The sequence below is a fragment of the Hydra vulgaris genome, chromosome 13, assembly GCF_038396675.1.
Source record: "Hydra vulgaris chromosome 13, alternate assembly HydraT2T_AEP".
Classification (NCBI taxonomy): Eukaryota; Metazoa; Cnidaria; class Hydrozoa; order Anthoathecata; family Hydridae; genus Hydra; species Hydra vulgaris.
This window is the reverse complement of record NC_088932.1, coordinates 49,723,979-49,745,016: the sequence shown is the minus strand read 5'-3', so window position 1 is coordinate 49,745,016 and position 21,038 is coordinate 49,723,979. Positions and strand designations below refer to the sequence as shown.

The 21,038-nt window shown below is 27.6% G+C and overlaps 3 protein-coding genes across 3 annotated transcripts; 2 read left to right on the top strand and 1 right to left on the bottom strand.

Moving 5' to 3' along the window:
* The first annotated feature begins 245 nt into the window (after positions 1-245).
* On the top strand, positions 246-10,781 carry LOC100208268 (synembryn-A). Its single transcript, XM_065816535.1, has 6 exons — positions 246-881; positions 960-1,245; positions 8,528-8,791; positions 9,367-9,565; positions 9,812-10,035; positions 10,245-10,781. The coding sequence occupies exons 1-5, from the start codon at positions 292-294 to the stop codon at positions 9,994-9,996; spliced, it is 1,524 nt and encodes a 507-aa protein (XP_065672607.1). The 5' UTR covers positions 246-291; the 3' UTR covers positions 9,997-10,035; positions 10,245-10,781.
* LOC136090269 (uncharacterized) lies at positions 3,308-6,792 on the bottom strand. The gene is made up of 2 exons (XM_065816533.1): positions 5,844-6,792; positions 3,308-5,663 (listed from the first exon to the last, which is right to left on the bottom strand). The coding sequence occupies exon 2, from the start codon at positions 4,550-4,552 to the stop codon at positions 3,419-3,421; it is 1,134 nt and encodes a 377-aa protein (XP_065672605.1). The 5' UTR covers positions 4,553-5,663; positions 5,844-6,792; the 3' UTR covers positions 3,308-3,418.
* A 336-nt stretch (positions 10,782-11,117) lies between the features above and the next one.
* Positions 11,118-18,301, top strand: LOC100204735 (RNA polymerase II transcriptional coactivator). The gene is made up of 4 exons (XM_065816534.1): positions 11,118-11,277; positions 12,021-12,101; positions 12,270-12,381; positions 18,031-18,301. The coding sequence occupies exons 1-4, from the start codon at positions 11,197-11,199 to the stop codon at positions 18,102-18,104; spliced, it is 348 nt and encodes a 115-aa protein (XP_065672606.1). The 5' UTR covers positions 11,118-11,196; the 3' UTR covers positions 18,105-18,301.
* Positions 18,302-21,038: the final 2,737 nt, after the last annotated feature.

The window sequence follows — 21,038 nt, the reverse complement described above, 5'->3', positions numbered from 1 at the left end:
AAACTTTTTTCTTAAAGTATCTTGTTTTTTGAGGTTTGTTTTTTGGAGTTAAAAGATTAAAAAATGTTTGTATTAAAAAAGAAGTCTCTTTGGCTGTAGTGGCTCACTTGGCCTTTATAAAAATAAAAGGCCAAGTGAGCCACTTAAAAATAAAAGCCTCACTTGGCCTTTTATTTTTATCATTTATGCCTTAGGGGCATAAATGATAAAAATAAAAAAGAATTATTATATACATTATGTTGATAAAATTTTTATTTTTGTTCTTGCTTTTTTAGAAATAATTTTTGCATAATGGAATTACTTGATGCTCTATCAAATTTTTCAGAAAATAATCAGTCAGAAGAGCATGCAGCTGTGGTTGAAAAAAGTTTAACAAGTTTTATAAAAAGCAATGAAAATTCATTTACATTTACTGATTATCCTTGTGAAATATATGATAAAGTTATTTGTCATTTGTTTACATTTATTTCTTCTCGTCATCGGTTTATGTCAATATCTTTAAAGGTTTTGCGCTTGCTAAGTAGAGATAAGACAATTGTAACCGCATTAAATAATGTTGAGTCATATTTAGAAATATGCATAGAATCATTAAACTCACCAGAGGTAGAAGAATCTGGAAAGGTAGAAGTTTTAAAATGCCTGTGTAATTGGGTTTACCATAGCAACATTGTTCGTAATTTTTTTGTAGCTCATCAAGTATCTCAAAAGGTAATTGAAGATACTTCAAAATACAGTTTTTTATGTCCATTGACTTTTTATTATGTTCGCATTCTGTTTTTGATGTCAGCTTTAGAGCCAAATGAACATGTAACCATGTTAGAACATAACATTATTAATGTTCTATGTACAATTGGTAATCAAGTGTTTGATGGAGATAAAAGGTAACAATTAGATTGATTAACAGATTTTTATTTTTATTTTGTCTTTATCACATTTTTTCACATTTTTTTGTTCTATAGTAGCTTAGATATAGCATGTCAAAATGTTCTTGCAGAAATTTTCAAAGCTCTTTTTAATGTAACTTGTAAACTAACTCGTTCTGAGACAGAAAAAATAACTAATGCCTGTTCTGATCTTGTTACGCTGCTTTGTAATCTATTTACCAAGTTTCCACCAGCTTTATATGATGACACTGTTGATCTTTTGTCACACTCTGTGCATTTGTTGGTAAATATGCCACAACAGTCATTATGTCATCTTTATTATCCTGTTACTAATGAAATCGCTCCTGAAAAAGTGTTTTGTGTAAGTATAATATGTATTAATTGTAATATTAAAATATGTTTATAAGGAATTGTTTGTGCAGAGACTTTTTGTAAAAACTATATTATGCTAATTTACTGTGGTTATGCGTTAACATATTTTGGAAGGTATTGGCAAGTTCTTAAATATAAAGTTATAAGACTTTTATTTATCTAATGCAAATTAAGTGTGTCACTTTAATAACACACTTATTTTATTTAAAGTTTAATTAAAAGTTACTAAAGATGTCACTATAAATTGTTTTTTTTTTCTTTGTACAAACAAAAATTATTTTTCTTCTACTTTAAAATAGATAAAGTTAACAAATTACATAAATAATTCAATAAGTATAGGGAAAAAAAACCTTCATGAATATAGCAATGCAAGCTGTCACTGTGAAAATATAAATTTTGCACCCTGGAAGCAGTAAATTAAATTGCATCTAGAGTTTTTAGGCAGAACCTTCAGGTATTTTGAGGGCGTATGGCTGGCATAATTACAGGCAATAGTACAGCTTGAAAAAAAGGTGCTGCCTCTAGAATGTCATGCCAAAGAAACTTATTGCAAAAATAACTTATTCAAAAAATGTCTTTCAGATTGAAAATGACAAAACAAAGGAATAGTTAATAGTGAAATACGCCTTTGATACAAACAAACAAAAATAAACATTGCACATCATTTTAAAATTATAATTTGCCCGATGTTGCTTTGTGTCAGTAAGGCTAAATTTATTTATGTATTTATTTGTGATTTACTGACAATATAAAACATTTTTGAGATGCCAATGCAAAAAATTTTTTCTAACATGAAAATAGAAAAAAAAGCTTACTTAATCCTGACTGACTTGTCATCACATAGAATTACATCTCATGTAATTTAAACCATTTATGAGACATTAAGTCTCATAAATGGTTTAAAATGCTCGAGTGCAAAGGTTGTGGAATATCATTCTCACATTGTCGCTTTTTTTGCAAGTTTGAAATTGCAGTCTTATGAGCTGTCAATCAGGTAGAAGAAGTAAGCAGATGAAAGGAATTAACAAACGAGACACCTGAATATCTAATGTTTTCAAAGTAGCAAATTGTCATTAAAAACAGGTTCATTGGAATCAAAGTATTTCCTTTTAAACTCAAAAATTGTATTTTTGGAGTAAGGGTAATTCCATGTCAATTGAGCCAGAAAATTTCAAAAATGTCACCATACATCTCAGATTTTGCTGAATTTTATACAGTTGAGAGTACTTAGTAAAACAAGAAATTCTTGAAAATTTTAGCTTCTAGCTCCAAGAGGATCCTGAAATATGATCATTTTACTTTCAACTGATCATGGCCAGGCCCCTCTTGTCCTCTCAGAATTGAGAACTTTGTTTAAAGGTTCCAAGTCACATAGCTTTAAAAATATTTGATATTTTGACTTAAAAATTTGTACCTGGCTATTTTTAGGGTTGAAGAATCCAATGAAATAATCAAAAATATAAAAAAATATTTTTAAGTACCTGTAATTATCAATTCAAATAAATTTAGGCAATTTTTTATATACCTGATTTTGGTGCTCAAGAAACCCACGTGGCCTTGATGATATCAAAAAAAAAATTTTTACACATTATTCTAAATTTTATGATCTTTCACAAAACATAAGAATTTTGATCTGCAAGTATATGGATTTCCATATATGGATAACGGGGCACAGGCCCCTCTTTTTTTGTAGCGGAATCTTGCAATACATTTTCCACTACCTTTCAGACTAGCTAGAGCTATGAAAATTTCTGTATTTATATAGTTTCGATAAACGAGCATTTTAAAATTAAAAAAGAGCCCAAGAAACTAGGGGAAGGGGCTGGGGGCATGTGCCCCACTTTTTTGAGCAGAATCTTGAGATGGATTTTTCACTATCTTCCAGACAAGCTGCAGCTCTGAAACTTTCAGCATTTATGTAGTCCTGATGAACATGCGTTAAAATTGTTTCAGATCAGATGACCAGATGGTCCATGGGGCTGGGGCACCTGGGACCATGCCCCACTTTTTTTCTTGAAAAAATTTTTTTTTTTTTTTTAAACACATAAATGTGTCTTAAATTTAAGATAACTTTGAAAATATTGTATTTAAAATTTTTTATTGCTTTATACTTGTTCCGTTTTACTTCATTATTTACAAAATAAAATACAAAAAAAAGAAAGTCAAGATAATGTTAAGATTAGCTTAGATGCATGGACGGTCAAAGTATAAAAACGTCCATTTGTTGTTACAGGTGCATCAATTATACAAGTTATGTTGGTAATTGGCACCCAACACTCATCTACTCTAGATAGCCAGAAAAGTTTATTAAAAGGACCGTGCTGGTGCATGAACGTTACCATAACATCTTGCTCTATATTATCAATTTCATTGATCATACCAATCCAATCAAACGCATCATATTTACACATAATGAATTCACCCAATTTCAAGGCATCAATGTTAATTTGCTGATCATTTTGAGAACTTTGAATTTCAGAAAAAGAAAAAATGCCTATTATATGAACATCTTCACTTGTTCGTTTAAAGCTAATAGTATCTATAGATTCTGGTTTAAGTTGATGATAGCTCCTAGTTCCAGGAATTGTTCTACTTAGCTCAAAACGTGCTATCAAAGTGGTGCGCAATTCTGTCAGTCTTTCTTTTTCAATCTTGAAAAAAATAATCCCTTTAATATTGTTAGTACAGTAGTCAAACATTTTGTTAAAATTCAATATCTGGTCATTTATGGGCCTTTGTAGACTTGCATTTGTAGTTAATCGTTTTACAGTGCCACCAATACCATCACATGGTGACTTACCATGGCTTGTAGCAAAAAATGTCCACTCTGCATCAATGTCAAAATCATTTTTATGGAGACAGATATTGTAAAGGTTTTTGTGATTTTTATACTGTGCAGCACAACCATCAGAAAAATAAAAAACCTTTGAAATTTTAGGATGATATTCTTTTAAATAGTTAACTATTTGTGTTTGAACTTCATACACAAAACCAGTGTCATGCTCATTATCTTCTGACATGAAGCAAAACGATTTTTCTTCAAATTGGTCATTTTCGTTTAATAAATAGAGGGCAACGGGGTGCAATGTGCATTGACTTTTGCACCAATGGTAACTTTGGATTTCATCTTGAATCACAAAAGTGAAGTTTTCTGCAAAGTCAACTAAGACAATACAGAAGTCTTTTGCTAAATTTTCCTTTTGTTGCTTTAGATATCTTGCTTGACATTTTGCAATGTAGGAATGAGCTGTTAACTTGTTTATTGCCTCTGATAACATCAATTTGTATTCTTCCATTGTTGTTGTCTGATAGATCAATGTTGTTCTGTCTGTTTTCTACCACTGATTGAATGACACCTCCTCGTCATTGTCAATTAGTTGTGCATCCGGAAACTTCTTTAAAGAAACTATACCTGGACAGTTCGGACATCGATGAACCATACACTCATTACTTGTCACATCACAAACAACTTTTGTCATCAGATCTTTGTAAGTACATTTTATTTGTATAGCATTGGTCAAGAGTATTGCATTTTGATGGAGGGTACAAACACAAACAGAATGAGTGCCTGATGCTCCAACAGTTATACACCATTTTGGTCTTAAACTGCAAAACTTAGAAAATCCAATAACTTCTTGAGGGTATTTAGTTTTAAAAGAAACATAAAGTTCTTTAAGATTACATAAAATAAGGCGCTTTTGCATGTGTTTTTTTCTACCAATACTTATGTAATCTTTTTTACCAGGCATTTGTCTAGTAAATTTGTCATCATGGTATACATTGTTGACTCTATTTAATGTTATTTCTGAAAATATTTTTCCTTTCTTAATGCCTGGAACTGAAAAAATCCCACTTATTTTCTTTAGTTTGTGCGCTTCTTTAATTTGGTATATAGTGACGTTGAAATATCATGCAGCAAAATTTCTTGACCAAGACTCGGGTGTAAATGTTAACAACTAAATTTTAGTTTTTTGGTCAGAAACAATTAACTTTTCTTTTATTTCTGCCGTTAGTTTGTCTAGATTGGCGCATTTACTTTTGTCAATAATTTTCGTATGAGGAATTTTATGTTTCAGTTCTTCTTCCCTAACATTATATACTTTTGCTCTTCATACTTTAACATTGTTTTTATAACTTTACTTTTAGCAACAGATAACCGTTGATGCTTTAGAATGCTATGAAGTTTTATGGGGGATACACCTATTGTTTCCAAACTAACATTTAATGCCTCTCGTGACTTTTCAGAAGTACCACATGAAAGAGATTCTTCAAGTTCACAATTATCTTGTTCATGAAATTTACTGATTATAGCATCAAAGCAGCTCCGACAAAGTTGATATCCAGGCACAACATTCGGAAAATTAATTCTTAATTGTTTTGCCATGTCTAATGTTATTACATGACTCCCTGAAATGAAAAGAACAATTTGATTTTAGTAATTACCTATCAATATGAAAATTATTTGTACTTATTTCAATATATAATGCATAACCAGATCAGCTTTTTTTCAAACTTTTATAAACTAGTAGATTTTAATTTCATTATTCAAAAAAGATTTTACAACTATTTTTTATCAACAATATTTACCTTTGATTGCTTTTCTTTTTGATTTATGCTTGTCCAATAAATTACAACATTTTGCGTGCTTCTTTTCAAAGTGTGTACCAAAAATCTTTGCATGATGAAGGCAGATTGTTAAAATTTTATCATCTGTTATTCCAGATCTCCAAATAAATTCTTCTCTGGCATCTTCTCTATAGCAATCAAATTTCTTTAAATCAATCTTTCTACAATAACTTAGTTTATGACAAGTATCATTTAACTTTTTTCCAAAATCACATGAATCCATTCTTACTGTAACACTAAAAACAATTTGAGATTAATTTAAAAATGAGAAACCAATAGTAATTAATTTAATGAAAGCAACTTAAGCAATCACCATGGTAATACAAAACTAAACAGTGATTGATTTCTTTTATCTTACTTTGACAAAAAAAAGTTTCCTTTTCACAAAGTTTAATTATACTCAATTTGTTAATGTTAAAAATGTTAATGATGACTTTAATAGGTAACAAATTTCTTCTATACTAGTGTAATGACATGTTTTTTGTTTCTGTTAACAACTTGCTGTTACCATTTTAGAATTAGCAAAATATATTTTTCTTTTTTAATTCAAATTTTAAATTATACAAAATAAAATTCTGTTAAAATCATTACTTTAGACTGTTTTTAATCTTATACATGCAAATCAAAATTCTTATAAACATTAAGTTTCTTAAAACATTTTTAAAAGATTATTGAACATAGAATGGTCAAAACCAAATGGAACAAATATAAATCACAAAATTTGGGAAGCAATGTTATCAATGTTTCCTAAATTTTTGGGAAACATTGATAACATTGTTAAACATATGAAATGTTTAACTTTGTTAAAAATGAAAATCTAAAAAAAAATTTGAAGACAATAGTTTTCTTAAATAAGTTATCTTAAATAAGTTTTAAAGAAAAAAAAAATTTTTTTTGAGAAAAAAAAGTGGGGCATGGACCCAGGTGCCCCAGCCCCATAGACTATCTGGTTGTCCGGCCTGAAACAATTTTAACGCATGTTCATCAGGACTACACAAATGCTGAAAGTTTCAGAGCTGCAGCTTGTCTGGAAGATAGTGAAAAATCCATCTCACGATTCTGCTCAAAAAAGTGGGGCACGTGCCCCCAGCCCCCTCTCTTAGTCTCTTGGACCCTTTTTTAATTTAAAAATGCTCCTTTATCAACACTATATAAATACAGAAATTTTTATAGCTCTAGCTAGTCTGAAAGGTAGTGGAAAATGTATTGCAAGATTCCGCTACAAAAAAGAGGGGCCTGTGCCCCGTTATCCATATATGGAAATCCATATACTTGCAGATCAAAATTCTTATGTTTTGTGAAAGATCATAAAATTTAGAATAATGTGTAAAAAATTTTTTTTAATATCATCAAGGCCACATGGGTTTCTTGAGCACCAAAATCAGGTATATAAAAAATTGCCTAAATTTATTTGAATTGATAATTACAGGTACTTAAAAATATTTTTTTATATTTTTGATTATTTCATTGGATTCTTCAACCCTGAAAATAGCCAGGTACAAATTTTTAAGTCAAAATATCAAATATTTTTAAAGCTATGTGACTTGGAACCTTTAAACAAAGTTCTCAATTCTGAGAGAACAAGAGGGGCCTGGCCATGATCAGTTGAAAGTAAAATGATCATATTTCAGGATCCTCTTGGAGCTAGAAGCTAAAATTTTCAAGAATTTCTTGTTTTACTAAGTACTCTCAACTGTATAAAATTCAGCAAAATCTGAGATGTATGGTGACATGGCCTGGCTCAATTGACATGGAATTACTCGTAAACCATTTGATCCAAACAGATCAGAATGAAATAATAAAAAAGTTCCACTTAATGTTTCAACTATTTCAATCAAATTTGGAAATCAATATGCTGGTATGTGAAATTTTGAATGGTAGGTTATGTTAATTTAAAATTTAAATTCAAAAAAATCAAGAAAATTCTCCAGTTAATGTATTAAATTCAGAGCAAATTCTATTAAAGTTCACTATACTGCGAATTCCAAAATTTTTTTGAAAAATGTGAAGAAATGTTGTGTTTTAAAAAGAATATTGTAAAAGAACAGTTGGTACTGATTTGAAGGAACAAACTCTTTGTTAAAACAGATAATGGGGCGATTTTAATCATAATTTTACCTGTTAAATGTCAAACAGGGCACTTTTTTATTTATTTCATACTTAAATGCTCTTTTTTTTTATTCCTCATCTAAAATAAAAAAGTAAACTAAAAACATCTTTTTGAAATAATTCAATTTTTTATACAAAAAAGTAACATACGCATGAAATAAAGTGACATAAAGTATCTCAAAAATCTTTTAGTGTGAAGCTATGTCCTTTTAATTTTGATAACTTAAAAACATTTTGTTCAATTACAAAGTATTGAGAAATAAAATTGTTTAAGAAAAACAACCTAACAAAAATGCAAAAGGTTTTTGGACAAAATTAAGTTACATAGTCCTATATATTACAAAAAAAATTTAACACATTTTTAACAAACATTAAATATTTTTTTTTAATAAAATTTATTATTTAAAGTTAATTTTGTAAGAACATAAGCTTTTAAATTTTATTTATATGGATACAATATGAAAGTTATTTTTTAATAAAATTTATTATTGAAAGTTAATTTTGTAACAACCTAAGCTTTTAAAATTTATTTATAGGGATACAATATGGAAGTTATTTTTGTTCTTCTAAATGCTCTTGATTCGTGCATTCAACTTAAAAATTATAAAACAATGTGCGATAAATCAATTGCAATTTTTACAGCATTCTGTTATATTTGCAGGATAAATCCTTTAATACGCAAATACTTAAAAAAACTTGTTCTACCTCCTCTAAAAGTATCTGACATACGACCTGAACAAAATAAAGATTTGCGAGGTAGAATTGTGGGACTGATGACAACCATTAATGTGCCTCTTAAAGTAAGTCAAATAATTTTTTATTTGTGTTTTGTGTTAAAAAATTTTTACGTCTAATTAGTCTTTTTTTATTTTATTTTTAATTTTATTCAACTGTAATTGGTAATTTTGGTAATTTTTTGTTTTGTTTTAATTTTCATTTTTCCTATCAAAGTTGAAAAAATTACAGATTTTTAATTACATTATTTTAAGTTAGATTAAAACCTAAGTATTTTTATATATTAAATTTATTGAAAATGAAGAGTCGAACTTTATTTATTAAACGTTTTTTATAATAGTTATTTAAAAATATTTATTGATCATATATTTATTATTATTGATAAATATTTTACCAAAAATTGCATAATTTTTTTTACCTTATATTTTGGCAGTATGGAATTCATAAAACAGAGAAAAAACTTTTATGTTCAATTTTCTTAATAATAAAGCATAATAACTTTTTGTTGAAAAATTTGTTTTTAACAGTTGCAAGTTACTAGCACTAAAAATTTTGTTACATGTAAATAAGTTTTTAAAGTTATGGTATAGCAAAATTGATTTATATAACATTTAATTTATTAAAAAATTTATATTTATAGAATATGGCAGCTGACTTTTTGTTTGTTTTGTGTAAAGAAAACAATGTTAGATTTATTCGATATGCAGGCTATGGTAATAGTGCAGGCTATCTTGCTTCTCGAGGTCTTATGGTTCCAGGTGTAGGTAAAGCAGAGGGTGAATACTCTGAGGATGAACTATCTGATTTTGATGACGAGGATGAAGTGGATATAATGACTGGTGTGCATCTTTTCTCCATTTTTTCAGATCATGCATTTTTTATAAAATTGTTTTATTTTATTTATTTCATATGCAGTTTTTTTAGTATTATTTGTAATTTTTGTTTGTTATTAACATTATTTGTTATAAATAATATTTTTTATAAATTGATATGCAATTTTCTTAATACTATTTGTTATTAATTTTTTATGCAATTCTTTTAAATATTTTTTGTTATTGATTTTATATAAAGTTATTTTTTTTTAGGTGCATCTCGACCTGATTTAAGTGATGATCAAGACTTTAGTAAACTTTCTGATTCAGAAAAAGAAGCAGAAGCTAATAAACTTGTTAATATGATTGAAAAGTTACAGAGTATGAATGTTGTAGTACCAATGTCAATAAACAAAGATGGCAAAATGACAGAACTAAATATGGGAAATCTTCGCTAGCATTTCATTGTTTAATGGAATAATATTTTTGGTAACTTGGTAAACAAGTTTTTTTATTCTCAAAAAATTTTTTTTTTTCATTTTTACATTCATTAATGGATATTAAAAGATAAATATTTGCAATTAAATCATTTGTTAAAAAATCTTTTTTTATATGCAGTGTTTGTATTTTTTTAAGTTTTTTTTGTATGTTATTTGTTGTATTTTTGATGTTATTGTTTGTATTTTAAATTAAGTTCTTCTATTAGATGCAACTTGGTTTAATTTATTTTGAAAGTGATGATCATGATAGTGCTGCATTGACTGTGATGGAAGTTAAAGCTTGATGATCATGATAATGCTGCATTGACTGTGATGGAAGTTAAGGCTTGTCTAAATGATTTGAAGTCTTTTCTTTCATATTAATGAATTAAAAAAAGATGATAAAATGACTGAACTTAAAAAGAAAGGAAGGTAAAATGACAGAACACTTGAGATCTTCATTATAAGACAATTATAAAGTAATAGTTTTGGTAATCAACCAAATTAAAAAAAATTTTTTCTCTAAATTAACTCTTAGTTTACTTTATGAAGTTTTTAACAAGGCATATTTCAGAGAAATGTTTGAAAATAACTTTTTTTTGAAGTACTTTTTTTTTTCTTGAACAAACTTATTTGAAAAAATGTTTCATTAAAAAAAATTGTAATAATAAGTTATAAATAATGTAATAACTGTACTGTATTTATAAATGGTTTATTAAATAATTCTTAAATTAAAACATTGAAACAGTTTTTGTTAACTTTCATTGTTGTTGTTTTTTTTTAAATAAAAAATACCCAGCAAACATTTACAAAAATCCGTTTTACTTGCAGGTTACTAAGATTGTCTGGATTAAAATTTTTTGCTTTTTGAAGGTTTAATAAGTTATCTAATAAATATTCAGTACCTTTTAAGCTATTTTTTACTGCAAAGCTAAAATATATGATTTTGATAAATATTTAAAGTTTAAATTTATCTTGTATTCAATGCTAAGAATTTTCCTGAACTTAACTTTTTGACCTTCATTACTAGTTATCTTTTATTTTTTGTTAATTAATTAATTAATTTTGTTAATTTTATTTTTTGTTAATTAACTCATATTTTCATCTTACTTTTTTTTTTCTTTTTTTGCTTTATATTTTTCTCTGTTAATTTTACCAGTTGCTAATAAAGTTAATAAAATGTCCAAATCTCGTGTTGTCAGTAAAGAATTTGTAGACTCAGATACAGACAGCTCTGATGGGGAAAACAAGAAAACCAAGGTAAATCAATAAGGTTTGTATAATTGTATGTATATACATACACTCATACATCTATGTATCAATCTGTTTATCTATATATATATTTATTATATATATATATCTACAAAATAGATTGCTTTATGTTCTTAAAAGAACAGTGAAATAAGAAATTAGTAGAAAATCACTTATTAACCTTCCCATTTTACACTGTTTCATCAATAAAGACTCATCAGAATGCATTTCTGACAAGTCTTAATTGATGAAACACAGTGTACAATGAAAATATTTATTAAGTGATTTACTATTAATTTATATATAAATGTTTTTTTTTCCTATGTATGAATAACTGTCTGGGTTAATTTGATCAATATATAATAGTACATTACAATACATAATAAATAATAGTACTAAATCTGCAGTAGTAGATGTATATGTCTGCAGCTGTCTTGCAGAGGTTAGAATGCTTGATTCAGAATTGAGAGGTTCACAGTTCAATTCCAGCTCCGGCCATATTTGCGAAATCGGTAAAGAAAGAAGTGCAACCATCATAAATAAATGCTCTTCCTCTGTGCTGTGATAAAAACTTCTTAAAGTACCTTAATAAAAAAAACAAAAAAATGGTTTGAAGTTGAACATTATAAACTTAAAGAGTTTTTGTTAACAAGTAATAAGTAATGTTTTGTTTGATGTTTTTTATACTTGATGAAATAATTTTTATACTTGATGAGATTATTTTTATACTTGATAAGATTATTTTTTGTTAGAAACGAAAAGTAGTAAAAGAGGCCAAACCAAATGATGTTAAATCAAATGATGTTAAATCAGAAAACACAAATTCTTGGCCAGTAAGTTATTTTTTCAATTTAGCTAACTTTTATTAGACTTTTATTTTTTGTAAATAATATATAGTTTAGTTTTAATAAATATAGAGAATATAATAGTTTAAATTTTGTTTATGTTATAAAGAAAATGTATAGCATTTAATTAATCTTTTATTTTCCTTTGTAAATAAGCTTTCAAAACAACGAAGAGTGACAGTGGATGAATTTCGAGGCAAAAAATTAATTAGCATTAGAGAATATTACACAGATAAGAACTCAGGTGAAGAAAAACCAGGAAAAAAAGGTAAAGTAACTTAATATATTTAATAAATATCTATTGATATAAAATTTTTCTGTTTTTTATTATTTTTTAATTAACTATAACTCAAGTAACTTTAAGATTGTTAATAACATGGGTTTACAAAAAGTTTGTTAATAGACAACATGGTTTCATAAGAAGATTGTTAATAAACAACATGGGTTCACAAAAAGTTTGTTAATAAACAACATGGATTCACAAAAAGATTGTTAATAAACAACATGGGTTCACAAAAAGTAATCACAAATAAATAAAAATATTTAATCATTGACACTCTGCATAAAACTTTATGCTTTAGTTGTTCACCTTGACTTTGCTAAAGCATTCTATAAAGTTAAGTATTCTAAATATTAATATAAAGTTTAATATTCTATAAAATTATAAACTAATTTCAAAAATAAACTAGTTGTTATTAAAAATTACACCCCTGGTTACACATCATATAGTGCAGTCAATTGGTGATTAATTCATATGCTTTTATGCTATTTTAAGTTAAAGCATGAAACTTGGCCTACATGTTGATAAAATTGAAATACTCATTATAAGACTCAGATCCACTTCCAAAATGGCTCCTCCTGTCTCCATGGTAGCTTGATCATGTCCATAGCAACAAATTTTTATTTAAAAAAAAAAAGCTGACATTTATGTATCAATCGAAAGCTCATCAAAAAATATTAAAATATATGTTAAAAATAAATTGATAATTAGTAGGAGGGCTTTAAAAACATAAAAGTTAGAGGGTAAAAGTATTATATTTTTGTACCAAATCGTATTTTTGAATTATACATGTTCTTATGATGCAAATAGTTTAACTATAATATATATTTATGAAATATTTTTCAGAATAATATGAAAAAATTCAATTTTAATTTGTAATAAATGTTAAAAACACAATGTTTTACATCAAAAGTTACCCCCTGAAACCTTATGTAAACTTTTAAAATCTGTCATTTTTAACTTTTGTTAAATTATGAATTCAATGTTCACGATCACCACAACATTTGCAAAGTGCAGTATATGGAAGTAATGCTTTTACACATTTTAAAAGACCTCTACAGCTTTTCTCTATTTTGTACCCACATCATGTAATTTTATTGCGAATTTTGGAAGCTTCCATGATCGTTGTCCAAACAATTGTGTAAATATTGTCTTCCATAATCCAATCCACTCACATTTATTAGGCAATGAGGGGTTCTTATATGATGATTGTATGGTAATGGTAAACGTCTTTCTTTTAAATAGGTCTTTTCTGCGTTCATTTACACTAGTATAAGAACTTGTAGGGTCATATAGTAGCACAAAAAATCTTTCAATTAAGTGGAAAATACTGATGTTATCATCCTGTGAGGCACAATTGAAAATCGATTGCAACACATTAAAGAGATCTTCAAATTTTCCCCAAGTTTTCCAGGAAAGTTTTTTTCTAGTAAAAAATGAAACTCGATCACAACCTGTATTTGCATGAAATAGAGGTACAAAATGCTGTTTTGGGCCATGACACTTTTCAAGATTGTGCTGTAAAATGAAGCGTTGGTTCTCGCCAGTACAAAGCCATATCCATAAATCTTCTGTAAAACTGTAGCTTATAAAAAACTTCCTTTTTGTATTAACGTAACTAAAAAGTGGTAGATTATTTGGTTTATTGGATTGAATATAGACTGCTTGCACTCCTTTATTCTGGTTTGGAAAAAACGGTGAAGTATTTTTGCCCCAAAAATCTCAATGGACTTGAGATTTTTGGGGCAAAAAAAACCTTATTTAACACTTTTATCGACCAATCTCTAATTGCTTTGAGCGCCACCAATTCTTGAAGTGGCCCCATCGTAATGACAAAGACTTTTTCTCTGTAGTATTCTTTCCTATTTCACTGTATCAGTTTAGTTAAGGAATACAATGGCTAATCAAAAGTAATGACAAAAATTTTTAGCTTTATTTAAAAGTCAAAAGCTGTCTTAATCACATTCATTCCCTATTTGATCATGGCAGCAGATTTAGAAAATTCATGGAATAATGGGAACAACCTCAAATGATCAATTATTTTGATGGCATTAATTTGTGATGCATTGAATGCTGACTAAGCTATGTTGGAGTTGCTTTCTATTTTTTTCCTTGATAGTATTTCCTATCTTCAACATATTACAACCATTTGAAATAAAAAAAAAGATTTATATATATATATATATTTTTGATTTACTATATAAGCATAATATATATAACATAATAAGATGGTATGAAGGTAAGTCTCACGTTTTTTCTAAATTTATTTTGGGTTTAAGTTTTTAAAAGAAGTTGTTCAAACAGGCATATCAATAGTTTTCTGTTTCTGGTCTTTCCTTAAAATTTAAAACTGGTCGAATCTCAGTGTATGAATCAGGAAGGTTTGGTAATTGTTTTTTTAGAAAACTCTAAAGTAGAAATTTCACGATCTGATCTAACTTTCTCTGGTACTTGATGCTGGAATAAAGATATTTCTGCCTCATGAAAAGAGCTTTCGGCTGTTGTGAAACTTGGGTATTATCTAAAGCAGCAGAAAACATTAGGATTCAAGCGCAGTGGGCAAACTATTTTTTTTTCCTGCGAAGTAGTTTAAAACTTTTTTTTCCAATTATGTTGATAATTCCATAACCCTGTTATAAGACATCCCAAGTGTATAAAATTTATCAACAAGTTTCTTTTTGCGAGTTTTCGTATGAATCATTATGCCTACATAAATCGCTATGGAACTTACGAGTTTTTTTTTTTTTTAATCTCGTTTTTATTTGTTGATTTTGAAAAACATGTTTCATACTATTGTGAATTATCAATTGACTAATTGTTAAAGTTGCTGATGATTCTTTTCATAACAATTCTTCAAAACATTTCCAGCTTTTTCGTCAAATGTAAAGTAGGAAAACTTTCTACCAGATTTTCTACCAGAATAAATATTTCTACCAAGTTCACTGATTTTGTTATAGTTGAGCAAGGTTAACTTATTTAAAAGAAATTAAAAACTAATTTAAAAGACAATTTAAAAACGCTATTATCATTATCCTTCGTTTCTTGTATCATATGCTTCAATTCAGCAAGAACCTGGGCATCAATTTGTTTTTTTCAGAATTACCATATGACATTGGATTCTTTTCCATTTAGATCTTTTATAGAGACTTACCAGATAAGTAAAGTGATATGTAAGCTTACCTAACAAAGAACTTTCTTCAAGGATAGTGGCGCACTTTCTTGTTTTTTCAACTCAAATTTCGAAACCTCAAGAAGTGCACCGTCAGCTTTCATAGAAAAAAACTTAAATTTTCTTTTAACATTTATTTTTTTGCTATAAATATATTCGGCCAGATTAATAAAATTGGAAATATAATGGCATTAAGGGGTCGGATTTGAACCCTCGCAAAACGACACAGATGACAGCGCATTAAACTGATCTATCGAATTTATGCATGTAATAGAAAAAGAAGCCATTTTATAAACTCTTATTCTGTTTGCAATTAATCAACACTTTTCAAGCTGGTTTTCTAAATATATGTAAAGATATTATACACTATAATAAACAAAAGCAAGAGATCAAAATTCTATAAACATAAAAACACCGAAAGAAATTTGTTGCGCATGCGTGATGATTGAGATACTTATGTTATTAATATGCTCAGGTAATTAGCCCTAATAGGGTGCGGGTAATCTGAAAAAAATTGTGGTCTGAAACTTAATTAAAAAAAAAATTAATAGGACAGTCTTGCTACTCTAGAAGGTGCTACTGTGGAGGCAAAAAAAAAAGGCATGTAGCTTGAAAAAACTTTAAAATTGTCTTTTAACAACTCGGCGTAGTTATGGCGATTTACAAATTATTCGAATTCTTTTATTTGGAATTAGCATGGTTTTATCAGCGTGTTATGTCCAAACAAGAACTTTATATGGTATAACTTTTTTTGCTTCAGGTTTTTTTAATATTTAAAAAAACTTTTCTTTTTTTTTTATATAATTTTCAAAACCTTTTTTCTATCCGTAATAGTAAATCTAAAGAACACCATTTTGGAGTCTTTAAATCAATTCCTCTCATCGGTGTTAGCATGAAATTAGTTCTTAGAAATCTTTTGAAAAAGTTCTTTAATTTACTATTGATCCTATTTCTTATAGGTTCTGACGTATATTAACTATATATAGTTGTCAAAACGCAATATTTCTATCAATTTTCATTAAAAAAACTAGAATTCCAACCAAGAAAGAGCTTATAATTAAGAAATTTGCCAATAACAATATTTTTTTGTGAAATGAATAAATAGTTATTAATAAAATTATCGAAAAATCAAAACCTATAAACTATTGGTTAGGCCAAACGCAAAAACAAATTATCACGAGAATGATCAGTTCTGTTATATTTGCATTTTTTTCATTTTGGTGTCACCCCTCTGTGTCAGGTCGTGATAGTGTCATCCAGTGCGGCCCGCACCCCTCTAGCGATGCCACCGGATTTGAACCCCCGCAAAACGACGCATATAGTGCATTATACCACTGATCTATCGAATTTATGCATGTGATAGAAAAAGAACCCACTTTGCAATTAATCAACACCTTTTAAGCGCAGCTTTCTCTCAATAAGCGCAGCTTTATTGCATAGCATCTAATATAACATAGTATAGTAATAAGCAAATATATTATATGTAGGTGTAAAAAATATACTTATATAACGTTTTATACAAGATATAAGAAAACTTTTCTAATAATTGTAAGTCTGTTTATCTTAAACTGTTTTGTTTTGAATTTTTGTATTTAATTGTATTTTAAAAAATTTACGAGATAATAAAATACTAATCATGTTGTCTTATCGAAGTGGAAAATTTAAAACTTCGATTTTAGATTTGTCATGACTCTCCCTCTAGATAATTTCTGTTTGCTAAATTTACGTCATCTTAATAGTCCTGCCATTTGTATAGCGTTAGGTACAAACGTCTGTAAACGTCTTTTGCATAAGTTGAGTTTAGTGTATATTAAACGATCGTGTATAATATATCTCATATATCTCAATCTATCATACACAATCTATCATACATACAATCTCAATGAATCGTGCGATAAAACTTTAAATTTTTATTATAACAATCAGAAGTTTATATATATATATATATATATATATATATATATATATATATATATATATATATATATATATATATATATATATATATATATATATATATATATAAATTTAAATAATTTCAAAACTTATTACACTTCGGGGAGGGCTTAAAGAATAATATTCTTGAACCTCCCGAAACGATACTGATGATAGCGTACTAAACCACTGAGCCGTTGAAGAAATGCGCTTAAGTAGTAAAACAAACCATTTTATAAATCTCTTATAAGCTTTTCGTATGCGGAAAGGTGCCCATTTTAATTTTTTCGCTCCTTAAGCAACTTTTTAGAATAAATTATTTTACTAAAAAAATATTGAAATAAGGAATAATTTTAGAAATGATCGTTCAGGAATAGATAGGTACAGAAATGGACGGTTCGGTGACAATGTCGGTGACGGAATTGACTTACAAAGACCCGTATTTTTACGGGCTGGTCAACTAGTATTATATAATATGTCCTTTTTTATTCATAAAATGTGCATGCAATTATAAATATCCTACATTCTTTTAGGTATTTCACTAACATTGGAACAATGGCAAGAGCTTGTCAAAGTAGTTGAAGCCGTAAATAATGCATTAAAATGAACTTTTTAAATCAACTTCTTGCTAATCAAGTCAACCTATCTGCCTAGCATTTCAACATATAAATAGACATTATAGTTTATTTATTTATTATGTTTGTTGTTATAGTTTTTTAAAATGAAAAATATTTGTTGTTTAAAAAATATTTTTTTTATAAAGATGTTATTTTTGGTGAAACTAAAAATATCTTATATTCTTTATGTTTGTTTTTCTTTTCTTTTTTTCTTCTTTTTTTTGTTATAAACCAAGTAAACCCTAATAAAACCCAGTAAAAAACTGATAAAAACCATTTTATTTAACCACTGCTTCTTTAAATCAGTTGTTGAGCACTTTTCCGATTTTCCAACTTTACTATCTAAATCCACCATTTCTCAAAATGCTGAAACTTGTTTATATAATGCTAAAAAATACTCTTAATCAACAGACTTGTACCACCTTTGGCTTTTATTTTTCCTTCTTTAAATAATTTTATTATTCGTTTTTAGATGATTTTTATTAAAAGAATATTTTAATTATATCTGATAAGTTCTTCTATTTCCCCCATTAAGTAATTTCAGTAATTGTTCTTTAATTTTTTTTTTTTTTAAAAATCAATGAAGTTTCTTTTTTATAAATTACTGTAACAATGACAGATAGTTGTCCTAATTACCTATGGGGTCGTCCGCAAATTCCGTCACGCAATGAAGTCGTGATTTTGTGACAATTTGTTGCATTGGGAGGGTTACTCAGTTTTGTGACGCATTATGTTTTTGCTTTTTTTAATTTTCCAATTCTAGAAAATCTTTTCTATTGAAAAAGCTAAGCCTAAAACATAAAACCTTAGTTGATATACACTCAACTGCGGCTGTTCCAATTTAACATTAATTGTAATTGGCTTTTTATAAACTGATTTTAGTCGATTAATGAAGGCTCTGCTACATCTATAGCCAGGATATAGCCGATATATCGTCGATGAAAAAATAATTGATAATAATGTAATTATTAAATAAAAATAATAACAAAATAGCTATTAAACAACAATAGTAGTTAATACGCGTTAGCATTAAATATTATAATGATAATATAACCGCGACACTAACTTATTGCTAAAAAAGTTATTTTATTTATATGTATATATTTATATAAATATATATAATACAAATATTTATTAAAAATTTAATAAATATATATTCATCTACCTCTATCAATGCCATATCAATATCATCTATTCATCTACCTCTATCAATGACCTCTTTGATAAAGTCAACTTTGAACTTCAAAATCTTAAAACATGGTTCAGTGCTAACAAGTTATCATTAAACGCGCAAAAAACTAAATATATTTTATTTCACTCAAAGAAACAGAAGAACAAACTACCATCAATTCTACCGACACTAAGTATTGACTACAAAAAAATTGAAAGAACCCAAACAATTAAATCTCTTGGCGTGATTATTGACGAAAATGTTTTATGGACAGCTCATATAAATGCCATCAACACTAAAATATCTGAAAGTATTGGTATACTTTTTAAAGCTAGACCATTTTTATCGCAAAAAAACCTAAAACTTCTTTACTTTTCCTTTATACATAGTTATCTCACATATGCCAACATAGCCTGGGGAAGCACACACAAGACAAAATTAATATCTCTTTATCGACGACAAAAACATGCTTCTAGAATAATACATCATAAAAACAAACTGATCCACGCTAAACCCCTATTAAAAGAAATGAAAGCACTAAACATTTACCAAATTATTATCTACGCTAACATTTTGTTCATGCTTGAATACAAACTAGGATTAGTTCCAAACCGATTCACAGGAAACTTCTTTCAATCTAATATCAACAAATTTAACACAAGAGCAACTGGTAACTTTATTGTACTCCTGAAAAAAAAAAAAGTTCTCAATTTTCTATTTCTTATCGTGGCCCATATTTATTCAACAAATTAATTCCGAATTATACCTCGATTTCTCTCCCAGGCAATATAACTTCTTTAAAGTCGAAACTCAAAAATCATGTTCTTAATATGGATAATTACCTAAAAATGTTCTAGTTCTGATGGTAAATCAAAATTTACGCTCAAATTAAAATAATCAGCAATCAAATACATATGGAAAATGTAAATTTTTGTTTAACAAATAAAGCTAGTATTATTATTATAAACCTCAACACTAACACAAAACATAGTTCAATTAAAAAGAAAAGAAAAAAAAGTTTGCAATAATAACATGTAAAACATTTCTTTAATGAGAATCACATTGTTTATATGTGTGCTTTACGCAATACCTCAAGGTTCTCGATGATAAGACTAATCTCAGTTCCCTACAACAACAAAACCCTTCTTATCAAGTCATAGCATACCTAATTATTGCTTCCTATACTTAACGGTATTTTGTAAAATGTATTTTTTTTGTTTGTTTAGGAAGTACAGTTTCTTTATAATATTGCAGTGTAAAAAATTTGTAATTAATATGTAGTTGTGAAAATTTAAAGAAAAAAAAAATATATATATTTATTAAAAATCATATTTATCTTTGGACGTTAATTTTCCGTTTCTTAGAGTCTGTTTTTATTGAAATCATTTTCCCTAAAAAGTCTAATATCATAGTAGGCTGTGTTTATCGCCATCCTAACATGGATATTAATGAATTTATTGTTTCATATCTAGCTATTTGAAAAACTTGCTGTTGAAAAAAATAAAACTATCTTTATAATGGGTGATTTTAATATCGATCTTATAAAAGCAAGCTCCGATAATTCAATCTCGGAGTATTTGAACACCATTGCTTCAAATAACTTTCTTCCTTTTATATCTTTACCAACAAGAATTACCAATCACTCAAGTACTTTAATTGATAATATATTTTCTAATTCAACTTCTAAAGATATTTTTTCCGGCAATCTAACTATTAGAATATCGGATCATTTGCCACAGTTTCTTATTTATTC

Excerpts from the sequence above, each read along its gene's own strand:
- LOC100208268 (XM_065816535.1), top strand. The coding sequence starts at position 292 with ATGGAATTACTTGATGCTCTATCAAATTTTTCAGAAAATAATCAGTCA. Across the intron at positions 882-959 it reads GTGTTTGATGGAGATAAAAG|TAGCTTAGATATAGCATGTC; the intron begins GTAACAATTAGA and ends TTTGTTCTATAG. Across the intron at positions 8,792-9,366 it reads CCATTAATGTGCCTCTTAAA|AATATGGCAGCTGACTTTTT; the intron begins GTAAGTCAAATA and ends TTATATTTATAG.
- LOC136090269 (XM_065816533.1), bottom strand. The coding sequence starts at position 4,552 with ATGGAAGAATACAAATTGATGTTATCAGAGGCAATAAACAAGTTAACA.
- LOC100204735 (XM_065816534.1), top strand. The coding sequence starts at position 11,197 with ATGTCCAAATCTCGTGTTGTCAGTAAAGAATTTGTAGACTCAGATACA. Across the intron at positions 11,278-12,020 it reads GGGAAAACAAGAAAACCAAG|AAACGAAAAGTAGTAAAAGA; the intron begins GTAAATCAATAA and ends ATTTTTTGTTAG. Across the intron at positions 12,382-18,030 it reads AGAAAAACCAGGAAAAAAAG|GTATTTCACTAACATTGGAA; the intron begins GTAAAGTAACTT and ends ACATTCTTTTAG.